The sequence below is a fragment of the Salmo salar genome, chromosome ssa01, assembly GCF_905237065.1.
Source record: "Salmo salar chromosome ssa01, Ssal_v3.1, whole genome shotgun sequence".
NCBI lineage: Eukaryota > Metazoa > Chordata > Actinopteri > Salmoniformes > Salmonidae > Salmo > Salmo salar.
Genome location: NC_059442.1, coordinates 123,083,245 through 123,106,357, shown reverse-complemented (window position 1 = coordinate 123,106,357; position 23,113 = coordinate 123,083,245). Strand labels below are relative to the sequence as shown.

At 43.6% G+C, this 23,113-nt stretch overlaps 1 protein-coding gene across 1 annotated transcript in view; it reads right to left on the bottom strand.

The window, feature by feature from the left end:
• Window positions 1–486: 486 nt before the first annotated feature.
• LOC123728215 (gastrula zinc finger protein XlCGF17.1-like) overlaps window positions 487–23,113 on the bottom strand; it is a 44,009-nt gene continuing 21,382 nt past the window's right edge. Inside the window, exon 3 of the mRNA XM_045699686.1 lies at window positions 487–1,754. Within this exon, the coding sequence (XP_045555642.1) occupies window positions 868–1,754 (887 nt within the window). The 3' untranslated portion in view covers window positions 487–867. The remainder of the gene's footprint in view (window positions 1,755–23,113) is intronic.

The following is a 23,113-nucleotide window of genomic DNA, read 5'->3' as shown; positions in this document are numbered from 1 at the left end:
GTCCTTACCACAGATATGTCTGATTTCAAGAGTAAACTCCTGCAATATCCATAGTAACTTTCCACCTGACTGCAGAGCTTCTCTCTCTTTTCCGGGTTCACTAGATAGGCATGTTGTTGGATCGGGGCCCAGTCCCCAATGTCATGCTCTAGTACAATTGGTTTGGCACATCTGAGAATTAACCCTGATATTATAAAAGCAGGGCAACAATGGCAATATAATTGTACCCAAAAATTGTCAGTTGGTTGCATAAATAATTATCATTACTAAATGTTACATGAATTGTAAATATAAAATATTTGATTGCATAGTCTTATTTTCAATGACACTTTGCTAGGTGGGATAGCCCCAATGTCAAAACACAGTTTTAACGTGTCTAAATCAATAACCAATATGCAGAAATAGTTTGGGATAAATTGAAAACCTAAACATAACATGTGCTATTGACACACAAACATCTGCCAAAAGAATCATATTACTTGTATTTTTTTAAACAAGCACCTTATAAACTGCACAAACACCAGAAACGCTGTTGTTTTGACAAGTAGCAATAAATCACTGATATCAATTAAGGGGGAAATCAGGTTGTACGTGCTGTTGTAACACAACTAAACAAAACACATGGAAATTGGAGATATCTTTTAACGATAAGCTTTAGATTAAGATTTAGCGATAAGTTTAACAAGTCTTTTGTTTGTCACTTTTTGTAGAAAAATAGTACTCTTTCAATTCAGAGCCTGGATTTTCCCCGAGACTAAAATCAATTGAACAGAGGGCAAACGTTTAGGGTTCTACATTCTGACATTCTTTCAAATACTCCTACTACAATGTTAAAACATTCTACATTGAGACATTATTTCATTGAAATCATAAAACAACTCCTTCATGTATTTTCTGATGTTTAATCAGAGATCTTTTATCAGAGTATCTCTTCCCACATTGATTACAGCTTAGAGATTTCTCTCCTGTGTGTGTTCTCTGGTGTGCATTCAGACAGCTAGATGTAGTAAAACTCTTCCCACATTGATCACAGCTATAACGTTTCTCTCCTGTGTGTATCCGCTGGTGTACTATCAGGCTGTTTAGCTGAGTAAAACTCTTCCCACATTGATTACACCTATATGGTTTCTCTCCTGTATGTGTTCTCTGGTGTATAGTTACATAGCTAGATGTAGAAAAACTCTTTCCACATTGATCACAGCTATAAGGTTTCTCTCCTGTGTGTGTCCGCTGGTGTACTATCAGGCTTTTGATGTGAGTAAAACACTTCCCACATTGACTACAGCTATATGGTTTCTCTCCTGTGTGTGTTCTCTGGTGTATAATTTGATAGCTAGATGTAGAAAAACTCTTCTCACAGTGATCACAGCCAAAAGGTTTCTCTCCAGTATGTATTCTATGGTGTGATTTCAGGGTTTGTAGCCGAATGAAACTCTTCCCACATTGATTACAGCTATATGGTTTCTCTCCTGTGTGTATTCTCTGGTGTATAGTTAGATAGCTAGATGTAGAAAAACTCTTCCCACAGTGATCACAGCTATAAGGTTTCTCTCCTGTGTGAATTCTTTGATGAATTTTAAGGTCTGATGAAGAGTTGAATCTTTTCCCACAGTCAGAGCAGCAGTGAGATTTCTTCCCTATAAATCTCGGCAGGTGTTTCTTGAGGAGTTCTGATCTGGAGAGACTCTCTGCCTCATCAGCATCATGATGTTGTTGAGGCTCCCCAGAGGATCCACGATAGTCACGTATCTCTCCTGTGTGAACAACAAAGTCAGACAGATGGTTAAAAGGCCCACAACAGCAGAAATCTATTGTTTATTTGAGGTACAAGGTGATGCACAGAGCATACCCATGAAGTTGTACAACAATTGACGTTTGTTAAATGATTTGACAAGACTGTCAAGATAACAACAATAGTTATATTTAGTCTTGTTTTCACAATAGTAGTAACCAGAAATAAGTTATTAAATTAATGATGAAACCACTAGTTATGGATGTAGTATATCTGCGTGGTACAAAAATGGTGAGTGAAGATTTTAGGTTTCACAATGTATTCTGAATATTACAGCGCACTATCAGGAGTGCTACTCAAGGAAACTCACATTAAGTTCTGTGTCTATTCACTAATTCACCACCGTGGGGGAAAACTCAGGGGAGTTCTCATAGGCTGACAGCAAAAATAGCCTCCATTTCCAGGTTGCTTATGAGTGCATTTCACATGACTTTTAGATTATAATTGTGAGGCTCGCTTGAATGTCCTGCTTAATATCTTTGTGTTATTGTCGCATATCAACTACTTCATACTTCTTGGTGACAGGGGGCAGTATTCAGAAATTCAGATTAATAACGTGCCCAAATTAAACTGCCTGCTACTCGGGCCCAGAAGGTTGGATATGCATATTATTAGTGGCTTCCACTAGATGTCAACAGTCTTTAGAACCTTGTTTCATGCTTCTACTGTTACTGGGCAGAGAATAAGAGCTGTCTCAAGCCTGGGACCAATGAGTTGTTTACTGCGCGCTCACGCAGGCGTGTCGCTCCTTCTTTTTTCTCTGTAATGAATACGCTATTGTCCGGTTGGAATATTATCGAACATTTATGTTAAAAAGATCCTAAGAATTGATTGTAAACATCGTTTGACATGTTTCTACGAACGGTAATGGAACTATTTGACTTTTCGTCTCTGGTTTTGCGCTCATGCATTATGCCTTTGGATTAGTGATCTGAACGCGCAAACAAAACGGAGGTATTTGGACATAAATATGTTTATCAAACATTTCTTGTGGAAGTGGGAGTCCTGGGAGTGCATTCCGACGAAGATCAGCAAAGGTAAGTGAAGATTTATAATACTATTTCTGAGTTTAGTTGACTCCAGAACTTGGCGGGTAACTGTATAGCTTGCTTTGATGGCTGAGCTCTGTATTCAGAATATTGAACAATGTGCTTTCGCCGTAAAGCTATTTTGAAATCTGACACAGCGGTTGCATTAAGGAGAAGTGTATCTATAATTCTTTCAATAACTTCACCAGCAGTTTTGGAGGCAATACATTTTCTGAACATCACGCGCCAATGTAAAATGGGGTTTATGAATATAAATAATAACTTTTTCGAACAAAACATACATGTATTGTGTAACATTGAGTCCCACATGTCCCAGAGAGGTTAAACACTTCAACCAGAAAATGCTCTTTGGCTAGCTTTGCCATCAGCCTGACAATAAGGGTTTGTACACTAAGTGTTTAACAAATTGGCCCATAACTTCACCTAACAATAACATAGACCTACTGTAAGACCCATAACTTCACCTAAAAACAACATAGACCTACTGTAGGACCCATAAATTCACCAAACAACAACATAGACCTACTGTAGGACCCATAACTTCACCTAACAACAACATAGACCTACTGTAGGACCCATAACTTCACCTAACAACAACATAGACCTACCGTAGGACCCATAACTTTACCTAACAACAACAACATAGACCTAGGACTATAAATCATTTCAGTTGAAACATGGTGTCACGTAGAGTAGGCCAGAAGGCTAAACTGGAAAACCTAACCTCTATAAAAAATAAAAAGATGGCGGAGCCGCAAAAGTTCTTCTGTGCAAAGGTGTTTATTTACGTAGTGATTCCGGAACAAAAACAACAGTACTGCCATCAAACATATACCTTATGGGACAGCTTAAAAACAAAGCTGCCCCACCCACAGCTCAATCCAAAATGCCTCTATGAACTGAAAGAGAGGCTCCTTTTGTAGGGGTAGCCCCTCCCCTCGGAACAATTAACACTAATTAATTAAGCAATTACCTATTCAACCTACAGTTTCCATTTATCTAAACATACCAAAATATACATTGCAACACGTTTATGAAACAACATCACAATATAACATTTACAAAATGACATCACTACTGACAGTGTCTTCCAATATCCCCATTTACATTAACCTGTTAGGGCTAGGGGGCAGTATTGACACGGCTGGATAAAAAACGTACCCGATTTAATCTGGTTACCACTCCTACCCAGTAACTAGAATATGCATATACTTATTACATATGGATAGAAAACACCCTAAAGTTTCTAAAACTGTTTGAATGGTGTCTGTGAGTATAACAGAACTCAAATGGCAGGTCAAAACCTGAGAGATTCCTTTACAGGAAGTGGCCTGTCTGACCATTTCTGGAACTTCTTTGCCATCTCTATCTTTTACTAAGGATCTCTGCTCTAACGTGACACTTCCTACGTCGTCCATAGGCGCTCAGAGCCCGGGAAAAACCTGAATGTCGTCATCCCAGCCCCAGGCTGAAACACATTATCGCCTTTCTCAAGTGGCCGATCAAGGGACTCTGGGCTTAGGCGCGTGACCTGACCGCCCCCGTCTTTGTGATTTTTTTCCTCTGTTTGCCGAAAAGGAGATTCCGGTCGGAATATTATCGCTTTTCTACGAGAAAAATGGCATAAAAATTGATTTTAAACAGCGGTTGACATGCTTCGAAGTACGGTAATGGAATATTTAGAATTTTTTGTCACGAATTGCGCCATGCGCGCGACCCTTCTTTACCATTTCGGATAGTGTCTGGAACGCACAAACAAAACGCCGCTATTCGGATATAACGATGGATTATTTTGGACCAAACCAACATTTGTTATTGAAGTAGCAGTCCTGGGAGTGCATTCTGACGAAGACAACAAAAGGTAATCAAACTTTTATAATAGTAAATATGATTATGGTGAGTGCTAAACTTGCCGGGTGTCTAAATAGCTAGCCCGTGATGCCTGGGCTATGTACTTAGAATATTGCAAAATGTGCTTTCACCAAAAAGCTATTTTAAAATCGGACATATCGAGTGCATAGAGGAGGTCTGTATCTATAATTCTTAAAATAATTGTTATGCTTTTTGTGAACGTTTATCGTGAGTAATTTAGTAAAATGTTAGCGAATTCCCCAGAAGTTTGCGGGGGTATGCTAGTTCTGAACGTCACATGCTAATGTAAAAAGCTGGTTTTTGATATAAATATGAACTTGATTGAACAAAACATGCATGTATTGTATAACATAATGTCCTAGGGTTGTCATCTGATGAAGATCATCAAAGGTTAGTGTTGCATTTAGCTGTCTTCTGGGTTTTTGTGACATTATATGCTAGCTTGAAAAATGGGTGTCTGATTATTTCTGGCTTGGTACTCTGCTGACATAATCTAATGTTTTGCTTTCGTTGTAAAGCCTTTTTGAAATCGGACAGTGTGGTTAGATTAACGAGAGTCTTGTCTTTAAATAGCTGTAAAATAGTCATATGTTTGAGAAATTGAAGTAATAGGATTTTTAAGGTTTTGAAAATCGCGCCACGGGCTTCAAGTGGCTGTTACGTAGGTGGGCCGAATTCGTCCCGCCTAGCCCATAGAGGTTAATGAGCCATTCCGGACAGGCACTACAAAGTAAGCCCAATTCCCTTAGCTCGGGTCCTTATCCAGCATACCCGTAAGCTATAGAGATGGAGAGAGAGAGGAACAGAACAAACAACTGCGCTCATCCATAACATCGATAAGTATACTAAATATTGCTTATATTAAATATGAACACCTGTCTTTATTTCTTTATACCCTAATTGGTTACTGAAGTAAGTGTGAAATGTATGTACTAAGATAGAGAAGTTAACTTGTGTGTCGACCCACATTGTTAACTTATCTGATAATGAAGCAGGGAGGAGTGATGAATGTGTGCGTGCGTTAAAGTACCAAATGCTGCCCGTGGCCAGTGACGGACTTCTACGTCACATTACCTTCCTCCTCTCCTGAAGCGACCAGGTTCGGGAGCCTGGATAGGTAGTCTGCCGTGACATTCTCTTTTCCTGCCTTATGACGGACACAGAACCTGAAGGGCTGGAGCTCCAGATACCACCTGGTCACACGAGAATTCCGGTCCTTCATGGTCTGGATCCAGGTCAGTGCTCTGTGGTCTGTGTGGAGGTCAAATTCCCTCCCAAGAAGGTAGTAACGGAGGCTATCTAGGGCCCACTTTATAACCAGGCACTCCTTCTCGATTGTCGAATACCTGGTTTCCCTCGGTAACAGCTTCCGACTCAGGTACAGTACAGGAAGCTCTTCTCCTGGCTCCCCTTGGGCCAGTACAGCTCCAATTCCCACAGCCGAAGCGTCCACCTGCACAAGAAACCTCTTCTGAAAATCAGGGGTCTGGAGAACAGGGAATGAGCACAGTCGTTTTTTCAGTATCATGAAGGCTTCCTCACACTCCTCAGTCCACTTCACAGGGTTGCTGGCCACCTTTGAAGTGAGGTTGGTCAGAGGGACAGCGATGGTCGAAAACTGCGGAATGAATCTCCGGTACCATCCTGCCAGACCTAGGAAGGACTTCACCTGTGTCTTGGTTCTGGGTTGAGGGCTGTTCCTGATGGACTCCACTTTGTCCACCTGAGGTCGAACTTCACCCTTACCCAGCTGGTAACCCAGGTACTTTGTCTCCTGTTTTGCCCACTCACACTTCAGGAGGTTAAGCGTGAGGCCTGCATCATGGATCTTCCCCAGGACTCTGCTAAGATGCTGTATGTGCTCCTCCCAGGAGTGGCTGTAGATCACCACGTCATCCAAGTAAGCAGCACAGTAATCGTCACAGTCCTGGAGGACCTTGTCCATAAGCCTCTGGAAAGTCGCAGGGGCCCCATGAAGGCCAAACGGCATGACCTTGAACTGGAACAGGCCCATCGGTGTCCGGAACGCAGTGTAGGCCTTGGATTGTTCGTCCAGGGGCACCTGCCAGTACCCTTTGCAGAGATCCAATGTGGTGATGTAATGAGCTCTACCTATTCTCTCCAGTAAGTCGTCAATGCGGGGCATGGGGTAGGCATCAAACTGGGAGATGGCATTCACCTTACGGAAGTCCATGCAGACGCGCAAAGAGCCATCCTTCTTTGGGACAATGACAATAGGGCTGCTCCATTCACTTGACGATGGCTCGACAACATCCATCTCTATCATGGTGTGGACCTCCTCTTTGAGGGCTACCACCAGCCTCTCAGGCACACGGTAAGGATGCTGGCGGACAGGGTTCTGGCCAGGCATCAAACGAATGACGTGTTCCAGGACTTTGGTTCTTCCTGGCCTCTGACTGAAGAGGGCCGGATACTTGCCAAACAGCTGCTTCAGCTCATCTTGCTTGTCTTCTTCTAGGTGAGCCAGTATGACCTCTGCTCGTCCTTTCCATGCCTCTGTGACCCCATCTGACTCGTCCTCTTCTTCTACTCTGCGGACCAGAAAGGACTTTACCTTGGAGAGTTCCCCTTTCTCCTCCCAGGCCTTGAGGAGGTTCACATGGTAGGTTTGCTTCTCCTTACCCTTGTCCGGGTGCAGCACCTCGTAGGTCACCGGGCCCATCTTCCTCCCGATTAGGTACGGCCCTTGCCACTGCGCAAGGAGCTTGCTGGTAGACGAGGGAAGGAGGAGCAGGACTTTCTGTCCTGGCTCAAACGCTCTGTGGCGAGCGTGCTGGTCATACCCTCGCTTCTGGGCCTTCTGGGCTTGCTGAAGGTTTGCCCTAGCTTCCTCTCGGTACCGCTCCAGCCTGTCTCGCATCTGGAGAACGTACTGGACAATCCCCTGTCCTGAGGTAGCTACTGGGGAACCTTCCCAGCACTTCTTCAGCAGGTCCAGTGGTCCCTGCACTGGCCATCCATAGAGGAGTTCGAATGGCGAGAAACCTGTCGATGCCTGAGGCACCTCCCTGTAAGCAAAAAGCAGAAAGGGTAACCACTTATCCCAGTCTTTACCAGTGTCAGCCACAAACTTCCTCAGCATGTTCTTGAGCGTTTGATTGAATCTCTCTACGAGCCCATCCGTTTGGGGATGGTAGGGAGTGGTCCTCAAGCATTTAATGCCCAGCTGTCGGTGGAGTTGAACCATCAGTCGTGAAGTGAAGTTTGTGCCTTGGTCCGTCAGGATTTCATCAGGGATTCCTACACGAGAAAAGAGCTGAACAAGAGCACTGATTATTTTTGGAGTGGTTATGGAACAGAGTGGGAAGGCTTCTGGGAACCGTGTGGCATAGTCACAGATCACCAATATATATTGGTAACCTTCACTACTCTTCTCCAAGGGTCCAACAATGTCCATTGCAATTCTCTTGAATGGGGTAGAGATAACTGGCAGTGAACATAGAGGAGCCCGGTCAGACCTACGGACAGCACTGGTTTTCTGGCACATGGGGCATGTTTTGCAGTATGTTTGTACATCAGTATACATGGAGGGCCAAAAGAAACGGGAGCCTAGCCTAAGATAGGTCTTATGTTGCCCTAGATGGCCTGCCCATGGAACTGTATGTGCAAGGTTGAGAACAAGTGGTCTACATGTAGATGGCACCACTAACTTCCTGCTATCTGCTTCTGACCCAAGGTAGAGTATGTGGTTGTCTACTGTGTATATTCCCCCACATGAAGATTGGCTGTCCCCAGCTAAGGCCTTATCAAATAAACCTTTCAAGGTTGCATCAGACTTCTGCAGTGTAGCAAAATTTTGTGGAACATCCCCTTGCACTTCTAACCCAGACACATCAGCAACAGGCACAGGGGTTCTCACATACTTCTCAAGACGCCGCTGGCGGCGTGATTTTCTGGGCCCTTTGGTTCCCCCCTCACACAGACTATCACACAAGTCAGGCAGAGGTTGTAAACCAGCTTTGACCTGGGCACGAGTGACAACTGAACATGACACCTGAACATCAGACTGGCAAACTGACTGCTCATATAGCTGACCCCCCACACTTCCCAACAGATCAGAGAGTACAGGCACATCCCTCCCCAAAATCATCTCAAAAGGTAGCTTCTCCATTACCCCAACTTTGAGGAGGTATTTCTGACCCTGAATCTCCACTGTGAGTTCAGCTGTGGGCTGCTGTGACTGGTCACAATGGACACATTGGATCAGTGTCTGGTGACCGTAATCTATGTCATTAACAGGTACATTACATTTTCTGATCAACGACAGGGAACTGCCGGTGTCAATCATTGCAGTAAGACTTTTACCATTCACTTTTACAGGTACCAAGACTGACCCTTCCCCAGTCTGTCTATTTTGAACACCATCCCCCTCTCTGGGCACATAACAGTAACCTGAGAGCTTGGATTTACGTAGTGGACACATTGAAGCCTTGTGCCCCTGCTGTCGGCAGTAAAAACAGGTCAGACCCCTCCCATCAGAGCGAACTGCATGATCCCTTACCTCCCTCCTCCCAGACACATAACCCCCAGAGTTACCTCCACCGTCTCGGGTATCTCTGATGTCCCTTGTGTCTCGGAGACTCCTTGGAGCGGGTGCTGCAGGTCGTGGTGGGCCCCCTTTACGTGCATTAAGGTACTGCAGCGCAAGCTTGGCCGCCATAAGCCCGTCCTTGGGCTCGTGCTCTCGAACCCAGGTTCGAATGTCGTGTGGTAGAACTTGTAGAAGTTGCTCGAGGATGATGACCTCACCGATCTCGTCCTGTGTCTTCTCCTCTGGTCGAACCCATCGTCGGTAGAGACCCTTGAGGCGGTGGTACGTCTCTGTCGGTGACTCACCCGATGTAGTCGATGCAGCTCTAAAGCGTTGACGGTAGGTCTCCGGGGAGATGTCAAACTTCACCAGCAGCGCTTCCTTCAAGCCCTTGTAGACGTTGGACAGCCCCTCATCCATTGCTGTGTAAGCCTCTAAGGCCTTGCCCGTGAGCAATGGGACAAGCCTGCAGGCCCACTCTGCCTCCGGCCACTGCCACGTCTTGGCCATTCGCTCAAACCTCAGCAAGTAGTTTTCAATGTCCTCCCCCTGCTGGTATGAGGGCATCTTTGGCTCCTTCCTCAGGAATGCTGGAAGATGAACGTTAACACTGCTGAACTGGTCTCCCGGTGCTGGGGCTGGCCTCATTACTGCTTGGGGATCCTGCTGTGGAGTTGAAGTCCCTGCTGCGTCAAGCCTTTGTCGTCCTGGTGTTGGCAGACCCAATCTTGGGCTCTCACAGACGAGTTCCGCTTGGTGAGGAGCTGTGAGGATAGATTGGCATAGGACCCGGAACTCCTGCTTGAGGTCTTCGTCCCTCTTCTCAAGGCAGGTGAAAAGTTGCTGGAAAAGGGCTACCATGGTTGGGTGTGGTTCTGGTCCCCCAACTGCTCCTTCAGTCAGCTGGTCTCTTATTGCTGTATCTGCTGGTTCAACCGGTAGTTCAAACAGTTCTGGTTGTGTTTGGCCCCTTGGTCGGGCTCCTAGTTTCTCATAATTAACCTCTTCACCAGAAGATTCCATGGTATTCCACCCCGTTTCAACTTCAATTACCTTTTCTGACAGTTGATGCTGCTGCTGAGAACGCAATCCTGTACGCATTCCTTTACCTCTCTTGTTGGAATTCACTGATTTGCGGTGCGCCATCCCACTGCTGCCACCATATGTCACGTAGAGTAGGCCAGAAGGCTAAACTGGAAAACCTAACCTCTATAAAAAATAAAAAGATGGCGGAGCCGCAAAAGTTCTTCTGTGCAAAGGTGTTTATTTACATAGTGATTCCGGAACAAAAACAACAGTACTGCCATCAAACATATACCTTATGGGACAGCTTAAAAACAAAGCTGCCCCACCCACAGCTCAATCCAAAATGCCTCTCTATGAACTGAAAGAGAGGCTCCTTTTGTAGGGGTAGCCCCTCCCCTCAGAACAATTAACACTAATTAATTAAGCAATTACCTATTCAACCTACAGTTTCCATTTATCTAAACATACCAAAATATACATTGCAACACGTTTATGAAACAACATCACAATATAACATTTACAAAATGACATCACTACTGACAGTGTCTTCCAATATGCCCATTTACATTAATGAGCCATTCCGGACAGGCACTACAAAGTAAGCCCAATTCCCTTAGCTCGGGTCCTTATCCAGCATACCCGTAAGCTATAGAGATGGAGAGAGAGAGGAACAGAACAAACAACCGCGCTCATCCATAACATCGATAAGTATACTAAATATTGCTTATATTAAATATGAACACCTGTCTTTATTTCTTTATACCCTAACTGGTTACTGAAGTAAGTGTGAAATGTATGTACTAAGATAGAGAAGTTAACTTGTGTGTCGACCCACATTGTTAACTTATCTGATAATGAAGCAGGGAGGAGTGATGAATGTGTGCGTGCGTTAAAGTACCAAATGCTGCCCGTGGCCAGTGACGGACTTCTACGTCACACATGGAAACTAAAATGTCTTTGTCATTACATTTCATAACCAGGTAATTTTGTGAATAATCCCACTAGGCTACTCTGTAATGTGTTGTCATTCTAAATGTCCTGAATAAAGGAAAATAGCTCTGTGTACAATAGCCTATCCATCAAGGAACAGTTCTCTACACACTACTATAAATCAAGCAGACAATAACATTATAAACACCAATTTGTTAGGGATGTTGGATCCAACGTGGAGCACGGCATAACTGTCTTTACCAGAGTAATGAATGAAGAAGCACTTTGGTTGTTGTTGCATGTCGTGATGTTTGTCATGTGACTGTCATTCAGAAAATGATTTCCTGGATCAGCTGATGATAGTTGAACATGTGACTGTAACTAAACAGCTGCAGTATTAAGAATTATGCGTAATTATTGAAGAACCACATTAATGAGAGAATCCATTTGGGTGTTGTCAATAAAGTTAAGGTGACTCTCGATTAAAACCATTGGATTTAGCAAACACTGAAATTATTAAGGATTTCTGTGACCATAAACTGTTTTCCCAGCGTAATATATGGAGACACCAAATGTTACGTAGTTAGAGTGCATTTCAGAGATCTGAATACAAAAAATGTCTCGTTAAAATGAGAGGCTGCCTGGATCTTTAATTTAAAGACCCTTGCTCCCGTCGGTCTCAACGTAGCCATTATTGAAATATTGCTATTCATTGTAAATGTTTGTAGGTCTATGGAGCCAAATTGTATCTATGGCCGTATGCTATCCATTTATGTTTTTTATACGTTCTATTTATATCTGTAAATTGACCAATGATATCAGGCCACACTTGGCCATGATTACAGACATTCAACAAGCACTTACACAAATGACTGATGAGAAATTGATGATAAAAAGATTGTGGGGCTGTTTTGTTAGACTTCAGTGCGTCTTTTGACATTATTGATCATAGTCTGCTGCTGGAAAAACGTATGTGTTATGGCTTTACACCTCCTGCTATATTGTGGATAAAGAGTTACTTGTCTAACAGAACACAGAGGGTATTCTTTAATGGAAGCTTCAACATAATCCAGGTAGAAGCAGGAATCCCCCAGGGTAGTTGTTTAGGCCCCTTGCTCTTTGAGTAAAGCCAGTGTGTCTATGTATGCGGATGACTCAACACTATACACGTCAGCTACCACTGCAACTGAAATGACAGCAACACTTAACAAAGAGCTGCAGCTAGTTCCAGAATGGGTGGCAAGGAATAAGTTAGTCCTAAATATTAGAAAAACTAAAAGCATTGTACAAATCATTCACTAAACCGTAAAACTCAACTAAATCTTGTAATGAATAATGTGGAAATTGAGCAAGTTGAGGTGACTAAACTGTTTGGTGTAACCCTGGATTGTAAACTGTCAAGGGAGAAGTCAATAATAAAGTGCTGCTCAGCCTTAACAGCACTATCAACAAGGCAGGTCCTTGATGTTCATCAGTCCACGGTAAGACACATTGTCTATACATGGAGAAAGTTCAGCACTGTTGCTACTCTCCCTAGGAGTAGCCATACTGCGAAGATGACTGCAAGAGCACAGTGCAGAATGCTCAATGAGGTTAAGAAGAATCCTAGAGTGGCAGCTAAAGACTTACAGTAGTCTCTGGAACATGTTAACATCTCTGTTGACGAGTCTACGATATGTAAAACACTAAACAAGAATGATGTTCATAGGAGGAGACTACAGAAGAAGCCACTGTTGTCCTAAAAAAAAAAAAAAAAAAAAAGTTTGCAAAAGTGCGCCTGGATTTTCCACAGCGCTACTGGCAAAATATTATGTGGACAGATGAAACTACAGTTCAGTTGTTTGCAAGGAACACAACCCCTATGTGTGGAGAAAAAAAAATACATTAAAAACGTATCCCAACTGTAAAGTATGGTGGAGGGAGCATCATGGTTTGGAGCTGCTTTGCTGCCTCAGGACCTGGACAGCTTGCTATCATCGATGGAAAAACGAATGCCCAAGTTTATCAAGACATTTTGCAGGAGAATGTAAGGCTGTCTGTCCACCAATTGAAGCTCAACAGAAGTTGAGTGATGCAACAAGACAACGACCCAAAACACAGAAGTAAATCAACAACAGAATGGCTTCAACAGAAGTGGCCCAGTCAGAGTCCTGACCTCAACCCGACTGAGATGCAGTGGGATGACCTCAAGAGAGCGGTTCACACCAGACATCCCAATATTATTGCTGAACTGAAACAGTTTTGTAAAGAGGAATGGTCCAAAATTCTTCCTGACCGTTGTGCAGGTCTGATCCGCAACTACAGAAAACATTTGGTTGAGGTTATTGCTGCCAAAGGAGGGTCAACCAGTTATTAAATCCAAGGGTTCACATACTTTTCCCACCCTGCACTGTGAATGTTTACATGGTGTGTTTAATTAAGACATGAAAACGTATAATTGTTTGTGTGTTATTAGTTTAAACAGACTGTGTTTGTCTATTGTTGTGACTTAGATGAAGATCAGATCAAATTTTATGACTAATTTATGCAGAAATCTAGGTAATTCCAAAGGGTTCACATACTTTTTCTTGCCACTGTATGTATATTTGTAAACAACAGCTGGTGCACAAAATCTAAGGAAGTTTCAAGGTTTTGCTCGTCTGAGGTAGAGTACCTGTAAGCTGTAGACCACACTATCTACCAAGAGAGTTTTCATCTATATTTTTCGTAGCTGTCTATTTACCACCACAAACCGATGCTGGTACTAAGACCGCACTCAAAGAGCTGTATAAGGTCATAAGCAAACAGGAAAACGCTCATCTAGAGGCGGTGCTCCTAGTGGTCGGGGACTTTAATGCTGGGAAACTCAAATCCGTTTTTTTCTTCATTTCTACCAGCATGTCACAAAGCTCTAGACCACCTTCACTCCACACAGAGACACATTCAAAACCTCTCCCTCACCCTCCAATTGGCAAATTTGACTATAATTCTATCCTCCTGATTCCTGCTTACAAGCAAAAACTAAAGCACCAGTGACTAGATATATAAAAAAAGTTGTCAAGCTACAAGACTGTTTTGCTAGCACAGACTGGAAAATGTTCTGGGATTCTTCCGATACCATTGAGTACACCACATCAGTCACTGGCTTCATCAATAAGTGCATCGATGACGTTGTCCCCACACCCCAACCAGAAGCCATGGATTACAGGCAACATCTGCACTGAGCTAAAGGGTAGAGCTGCCGCTTTCAAGGAGTGGGACTCTAAACCAGGAAGCTTATAAGAAATCCCGCTATGCCCTCCGACAAACCATCAAACAGAGAAAGCATAAATACAGGACTAAGATCGAATCGTACTACACCGGCTCTGACGCTCGTCAGATGTAGCAAGGCTTGCAAACCATTAGACTGCAAAGGCAAGCACAGCCGACAGCTGCCCAGTGACACGAGCCTACCAGACGAGCTAAACTACTTCTATGCTCGCTTCGAGGCAAATAACACTAAAACATGCATGAAAGCACCAGCTGTTCCGGAAGACTGTGTGATCACACTCTCCGCAGCAGATGTGAGTAAGACTTTTAAACAGGTCAACATTCACAAGGCCGCAGTGCCAGACGGATTACCAGGATGTGTACTGCAAGCATGCGCTGACCAACTGGCAAGTGTCTTCACTGACATTTTCAACCTCTCCCTGTCCGAGTCTGTACTACCAACATATTTTAAGCAGACCACCATAATCCCTGTACCCAAAAACACTAAGGTAACCTGCCTAAATGACTACCGACCCGTAGCACTCACGTCTGTAGCCATGAAGTGCTTTGAAAGGCTGGTCATGGCTCACATCAACACCATCATCCCAGAAACCCTAGACACACTCCAATTTGCATACCGCCCTAACAGATCTACAGATGATACAATCTCTATTGCACTCCACACTGCCCTTTCCCATCTGGACAAAAGGAACACATATGTGAGAATGCTATTCATTGACTACAGCTCAGCGTTCAACACCATAGTGCCCTCAAAGCTCATCAATAAGTTAACTTCTCTAGGGTAGGTGGGACGCTACCGTCCCACCGGCGGGACACACTCAGCCAGTGAAATAGCAGGGTGGCAAATTCAAAACAACAAAAATCTCATAATTCAAATTTCTCAAACATACAACTATTATTTCCCATTTTAAAGATAATCTTCTCATTAATCCAACCACATTGTCCGATTTCAAAAAGGCTTTACGGCGAAAGCATAACATTAGATTATGTTAGGACAGCACCTAAACAAGAAAAACCACACAGCCATTATCCAAGTAAGGAGAGGCATCACAAAAACCAGAAATACAGCTAAAATTAATCACTAACCTTTGATGATCTTCATCAGATGACACTCCCAGGACTCAATGTTACACAATACATGTATGTTTTGTTTGATAAAGTTATTATTTATATCCATAAACCTCATTTTACATTGGCGTGTAATGTTCAGAAATGTATTGACTCCAAAAACTTCTGGTGAATGAGCACATCAATTTACAGAAATACTCATCATAAACGTTGATAAAATAAACAACTTTTATTTAAAGAATTACAGATAAAGTTCTCCTTAATGCAACCGCTGTGTCAGATTTCAAAAAAACTTTACGCCGAAAGCACACTTTGCAATAATCTGAGTACAGCGTTCAGACACGAAACCAAACCCGCCATTTCAATGAAACATGGTGAAGCCCCAAAATTGCCCTCGCTAGAAGCCTGTGTTTCAGACATAAAGAAGTGGATGGCTGCAAACCTTCTACTCTTAAACTCGGACAAAACAGAGATGCTTGTTCTAGGTCCCAAGAAACATAGAGATCTTCTGTTGAATCTGACAATTAATCTGGATGGTTGTACAGTCATCTCAAATAAAACTGTGAAGGACCTCGGCGTTACTCTGGACCCTGATCTCTCTTTTGAAGAACATATCAAGACTGTTTCAAGGACAGCTTTTTTCCATCTATGTAACATTGCAAAAATCAGAAACTTTCTGTCCAAAAATGACGCAGAAAAATTAATCCATGCCTTTGTTACTTCTAGGTTGGACTACTGCAATGCTCTACTTTCCGGCTACCCGGATAAAGCACTAAATAAACTTCAGTTACTGCTAAATACGGCTGCTAGAATCCTGACTAGAACCAAAAAATGTGATCATATTACTCCAGTGCTAGCCTCCCTACACTGGCTTCCTGTTAAGGCAAGGGCTGATTTCAAGGTTTTACTGCTAACCTACAAAGCATTACATGGGCTTGCTCCTACCTATCTTTCCGATTTGGTCCTGCCGTACATACCTATACGTACACTACGGTCACAAGACGCGGGCCTCCTAATTGTTCCTAGAATTTCTAAGCAAACAGCTGGAGGCAGGGCTTTCTCCTATAGAGCTCCATTTTTATGGAATAGTCTGCCTACCCATGTGAGAGACGCAGACTCAGTCTCAACCTTTAAGTCTTTACTGAAGACACATCTCTTCAGTAGGTCCTATGATTAAGTGTAGTCTGGCCCAGGGGTGTGAAGGTGAACGGAAAGGCTGGAGCAACAAACCGCCCTTGCTGTCTCTGCCTGGCCGGTTTCCCCTCTTTCCACTGGGATTCTCTGCCTCTACCCCTATTACGGGGGCTGAGTCACTGGCTTACTGGTGTTCTTCCATGCCGTCCCTGGGAGGGGTGCGTCACTTGAGTGGGTTGAGTCACTGACGTGGTCTTCCTGTCTGGGTTGGCGCCCCCCCCTTGGGCTGTGCCGTGGCGGAGATCTTTGTGGGCTATACTCGGCCTTGTTCCGGGATGGTATGTTGGTGGTTGGAGATATCCCTCCAGTGGTGTGGAGGCTGTGCTTTGGCAAAGTGGGTGGGGTTATATACTACCTGTTTGGCCCTGTCCGGGGGTTTCATCGGATGGGGCCACAGTGTCTCCTGACCCCTCCTGTCTCAGCCTCCAGTATTTATGCTGCAGTAGTTTATGTGTCGGGGGGCTAGGGTCAGTCTGTCACATCTGGAGTATTTCTCTTGTCTTTTCTGGTGTCCTGTGTGAATTTAAATATGCTCTCTCTAATTCTCTCTTTCTCTTTCTTTCTTTCTCTCTCTCGGAGGACCTGAGCCCTAGGACCATGCCTCAGGACTACCTGGCTTGATGACTCCTTGCTGTCCCCAGTTCACCTGGCCGTGCTGCTGCTCCAGTTCCAACTGTTCTGCCTGCAGCTATGGAACCCTGATCTGTTCACCGGACGTGCTACCTGTCCCAGACCTGCGGTCCCAGACTTGCTGGAACCCTGACCTATTCACCGGACATGCTACCTGTCCCAGACCTGCTGTTTTCAACTCTCTAGAGACAGCAGGAGCGGTAGAGATACTCTCAAAGATCGGCTATGAAAAAGCCAACTGACACTTACTCTTGTGTTACTGACTTGTTGCACCCTCGACAACTACTATGATTATTATTATTTGACCATGCTGGTCATTTATGAACATTTGAACATCTAGGCCATGTGCTGTTATAATCTCCACCCGGCACAGCAAGAAGAGGACTGGCCACCCCTCATAGCCTGGTTCCTCTCTAGGTTTCTTCCTAGGTTTTGGCCTTCCTAGGGAGTTTTTCCTAGCCACCGTGCTCCTACACCTGCATTGCTTGCTGTTTGGGGTTTTAGGCTGGGTTTCTGTACAGCACTTTGAGATATCAGCTGATGTAAGAAGGGCTATATAAATACATTTGATTTGATTTTGATTTTGTGGCGTCAACAAATCTCAGAAATACTATTATAAATATTCACTTACCTTTGATGATCTTCATCTGAAGGCACTCCCAGGAATCCCAGTTCCACAATAAATGTTGTTTTGTTCGATAAAGTCCATCATTTACGTCCAAATACCTCCTTTTTTTTGCGCGTTTTGTCTACTACTCCAAATGATGGAAGAGCGCGGAAAATGGCACGACGAAAAGTAAAAAAAAAGTTATATTTACATTCGTAGAAACATGTCAAACGATGTATAGCATCAAACTTTAGGGTGTTTTGAACATAAATCTTCCATAATATTCCAACCGGACGATAACAATGACTTCAAAAAACAAACGGAACGCAGCTACCTGTCACGTGAATGTGCGCCACTGAACTCATGTCTTAATTTCAGTCATGTACTTCCAGGTCCTGTTATTCTCTCTCTATAAACTGTAGAAGCATGAAACAACGTTCTAAAGACTGTTGACATCTAGTGGAAGCCATAGGAAGTGCAAAATGAACCCTAAGTCACTGTATGTTAGTTAGGGAACCACTTGAAAAAACTACAACCCTCAGATTTCCCACTTCCTGGTTGGATTTTTCTCAGGTTTTTGACCGGCCATACGAGTTCTGTTATACTCACAGACATCATTCAAACAGTTTTAGAAACGTCAGAGTGTTTTCTATTCAAATCTACTAATAATGTGCACATCCTACCTTCTGAGCCTGAGTAGCAGGCAGATTACTACGGGCACGCCATTCATCCGGACATCAAAATACTGCCCCCTACCCATAAGAAGTTAACCTGTTTAGGATAGGGGGCAGTATTTTCACGGCCGGATAAAAAACGTACCCGATTTAATCTGGTTATTACTCCTGCCCAGAAACTAGAATATGCATATAATTATTTGATTTGGATCGAAAACACCCTAAAGTTTCTAAAACTGTTTGAATGGTGTCTGTGAGTATAACAGAACTCATATGGCAGGCCAAAACCTGAGAAGATTCCATACAGGAAGTGCCCTGTCTGACCATTTGTTGTCCTTCTATAGCCTCTTTATCGAAAATAGAGAATCTCTGCTGTAACGTGACATTTTCTAAGGCTCCCATAGGCTCTCAGAAGGCGCCAGAACGGGGAATGATGACTCTGCAATCCCTGGGCGAAAAACAGTAGGGCTTTTGGAAAGTGGTCGTTCTGAGAACAATGACACGGGCGTGCGCATGCATGTGAAGACACCATTTTCTATTTTCAGTGTTTGGACGAAAACAAGGTCTCCCGGTCGGAATATTATCGCTATATTACGAGAAAAATCGCATAAAAATTGATTTTAAACAGCGTTTGACATGCTTCGAAGTACGGTAATGGAATATTTTGACATTTTTTGTCACGATACGCGCCGGCGCGTCACCCTTCGGATAGTGTCTTGAACGCAAGAACAAAACGCAGCTATTTGGATATAACTATGGATTATTTGGAACAAAAACAACATTGGGTGTTGAAGTAGAAGTCCTGGGAGTGCATTCTGACGAAGAACAGCAAAGGTAATGCAATTTTTCTTATAGTAAATCTGAGTTTGGTGAGTGCCAAACTTGGTGGGTGTCAAAATAGCTAGCCATGATGGACGGGCTATCTACTCAGAATATTGCAAAATGTGCTTTCACCGAAAAGCTATTTTAAAATCGGACACCGCGATTGCATAAAGGAGTTCTGTATCTATAATTCTTAAAATAATTGTTATGTTTTTTGTGAACGTTTATCGTGAGTAATTTAGTTAATTCACCGGAAGTTTTCGGTGGGTATGCTAGTTCTGAACGTCACATGCTAATGTAAAAAGCTGGTTTTTGATATAAATATGAACTTGATTGAACAAAACATGCATGTATTGTATAACATAATGTCCTAGGAGTGTCATCTGATGAAGATCATCAAAGGTTAGTGCTGCATTTAGCCGTGGTTTTGGTTTTTGTGACATTATATTCTAGCTTGAAAAATGGGTGTGTGATTATTTCTGGCTGGGTACTCTCCTGACATAATCTAATGTTTTGCTTTCGTTGTAAAGCCTTTTTGAAATTGGACAATGTGGTTAGATAAAGGAGAGTCTTGTCTTTAAAATGGTGTAAAATAGTCATATGTTTGAAAACTTGAAGTTTTGGGATTTCTGAGGTGTTTGTAATTCGCGCCACGCTCTATCATTGGATATTGGCGAGGCGTTCCGCTAGCGGCACATCTAGATGTAAGAGGTTATTAAGGACCCTGGAACTAAACACCTCTCTCTGCAACAGGATCCTGGAATTCTTGACGGGCTGCCCCCAGGTGGTAAGGGTAGGTAACAACACATCCGCCACGCTGATCCTCAACACAGGGACCCCTCAGGGGTGCGTGCTCAGTCCCCTCCTGTGCTCCCTGTTCACTTATGACTGCACAGCCAGGCACGACTCCAACACCATCATTAAGTTTTCCGATGACACAACAGTGGTAGGCCTGACCACCGACAAGACAGCCTATAGGGAGGCCAGAGACCGGGCTGTGTATTTTAGCGCCTGGCAACGCAGACGCTAGTTGGCGAGCAAGCAGTGTGGGTGCAATGATTGAATAACATGTATGTGTAAATTGATTTGCAACGTTCGCACACGTGACACATCCGGTTTGGGCAGCGTGTAAATGTACGAGGGTGTCTCTTTTAAGTGTTAGGACCATGTAGCCGGCTAACCTAAGAGAAGAAGACATGGTAGGAACCAAAGTGTTGGTCAGTGTTTCCAGGTGACCCTAATTAGATTTTACATTACATGTTTTCTTACTTCATGTAGCCGGCTAGCTAGCCAACATATTCATACTTCTCTTATTCCTCTCTGATAAGATATCGCTACACAAACATGCTTATCTTATCTAGCCCTACGCCAGCACTAGTACCAGACAGTATTAGCTAGTGATTAGCATTAGCGAATAACACATTATTTTAGCAACACCTTGCTAAAAAAAAGACAAACTAGCAGAGAGTAGTTTACAGACAGTAAGATAGACAAACTAATAGTGTATAGAACGCTTGTGGAGAGCAGCATGTCACCAACATTGTAACATCCATCTGACCATGCAGAGTGAACAGCAAGAAAGGGCTCATGACTCAGAGTAACTGCTATCTCCTTGAGTGACAGGGGGCAGGGCTTGGTGTGGTTAGTGACATGCAGGACTAAACTATAAAAATGGACATTCGTGTTTAATGAGTTAGAATTTAAAACAAACTTTACACCCACTACATATTTTCATTGAACCATACTTATGAAATACCCTTAACAAACATTTAACAAACCAAACATTGAAATACCCTTATAGAAGGCAAAGTAAAAACTCAAACCGGTCCGTGCATCAATACTGGTATATAGTAAAATACGGTATACCGCCCAGCCCAAAGGCTAGGTTGAGCGTGGGCAGGCACCATACACACCACACTCAGGCAGACAAGACGTTTGATCTGACCAAAGACCCAATCCATCTCCGTGTCCCGCAACTCAGACTTAGCCGAGGTACGGGCACCAAGGAGAGGAAGTCACTATCAGAAACACTAAGCCTCCTAAAGAAAACAACATGATTGTCATGAGAACCTGAGGGTGGACTAGCAGGGAAACAGTGCCAGATATCCCCTGGTCTCGTACATGAACTGATTTGAGTGAGGGCAGCCTAATCATGCACCTAGATGCTGTAGTCAATGAATACAAGACAACAAATGTGAGAATCTCTTTATTCACTTGGGCATGGTTGCTTACCCGAATCAGGCTTAACCTTCATTGTCTAGGTCACATTTTTAGCCATCTTACTCATTGCTATAGCCAGGACAAGCAATCCGAAGAATAACTCATTGTTTGTGATTAGGAAAGTATGAGAACCACACAAAGTCCAGGGGGTGAGCATGCTCTACCACTAACATGCTGACCACAGTGCTCGCGTCGCGTGCGCAAGCATTGCAAAATAAATGTACACATACATGTTAATCAATCATTGCACCCACACTGCTTGTGCGCGTCAACGAGCTTCTGCGTAGCCAGGCGCCAAAATTGAGCTTGCTTCTATTTGTGACTTTCGATGCGCTGCAAGTCTGGCCTCTCCCATCTCCTCATTGGTTTTTAGGAGCATACAGTGGAGGGAAAAAAGTATTTGATCCCCTGCTGATTTTGTACGTTTGCCCACTGACAAAGAAATGATCAGTCTATAATTTTAATGGTAGGTTTATTTGAACAGTGAGAGACAGAATAACAACAAAAAAATCCAGAAAAACGCATGTCAAAAATGTTATAAAATGATTAACATTTTAATGAGGAAATAAGTATTTGACCCCTCTGCAAAACATGACTTAGTACTTGGTGGCAAAACCCTTGTTGGCAATCACAGAGGTCAGACGTTTCTTGTAGTTGGCCACCAGGTTTGCACACATCTCATGAGGGATTTTGTCCCACTCCTCTTTGCAGATCTTCTCCAAGTCATTAAGGTTTCGAGGCTGACGTTTGGCAACTCGAACCTTCAGCTCCCTCCACAGATTTTCTATGGGATTAAGGTCAGGAGACTGGTTAGGCCACTCCAGGACCTTAATGTACTTCTTCTTGAGCCACTCCTTTGTTGCCTTGGCCGTGTGTTTTGGGTCAAAGTCATGCTGGAATACCAATCCACGACCCATTTTCAATGCCCTGGCTGAGGGAAGGACGTTCTCACCCAAGATTTGACGGTACATGGCCCCGTCCATCGTCCCTATGATGCGGTGAAGTTGTCCTGTCCCCTTAGCACCCCCAAAGCATAACGTTTCCACCTCCATGTTTGACGGTGGGGATGGTGTTCTTGGGGTCATAGGCAGCATTCCTCCTCCTCCAAACACGGCGAGTTGAGTTGATGCCAAAGAGCTCCATTTTGGTCTCATCTGACCACAACACTTTCACCAGTTGTCCTCTGAATCATTCAGATGTTCATTGGCAAACTTCAGATGGGCATGTATATGTGCTTTCTTGAGCAGGGGGACCTTGCGGGCGCTGCAGGATTTCTGTCCTTCACGGCTTAGTGTGTTACCAATTGTTTTCTTGGTGACTATGGTCCCAGCTGCCTGGAGATTATTGACAAGATCCTCCCGTGTAGTTCTGGGCTGATTCCTCACCGTTCTCATGATCATTGCAACTCCACGAGGTGAGATTTTGTAT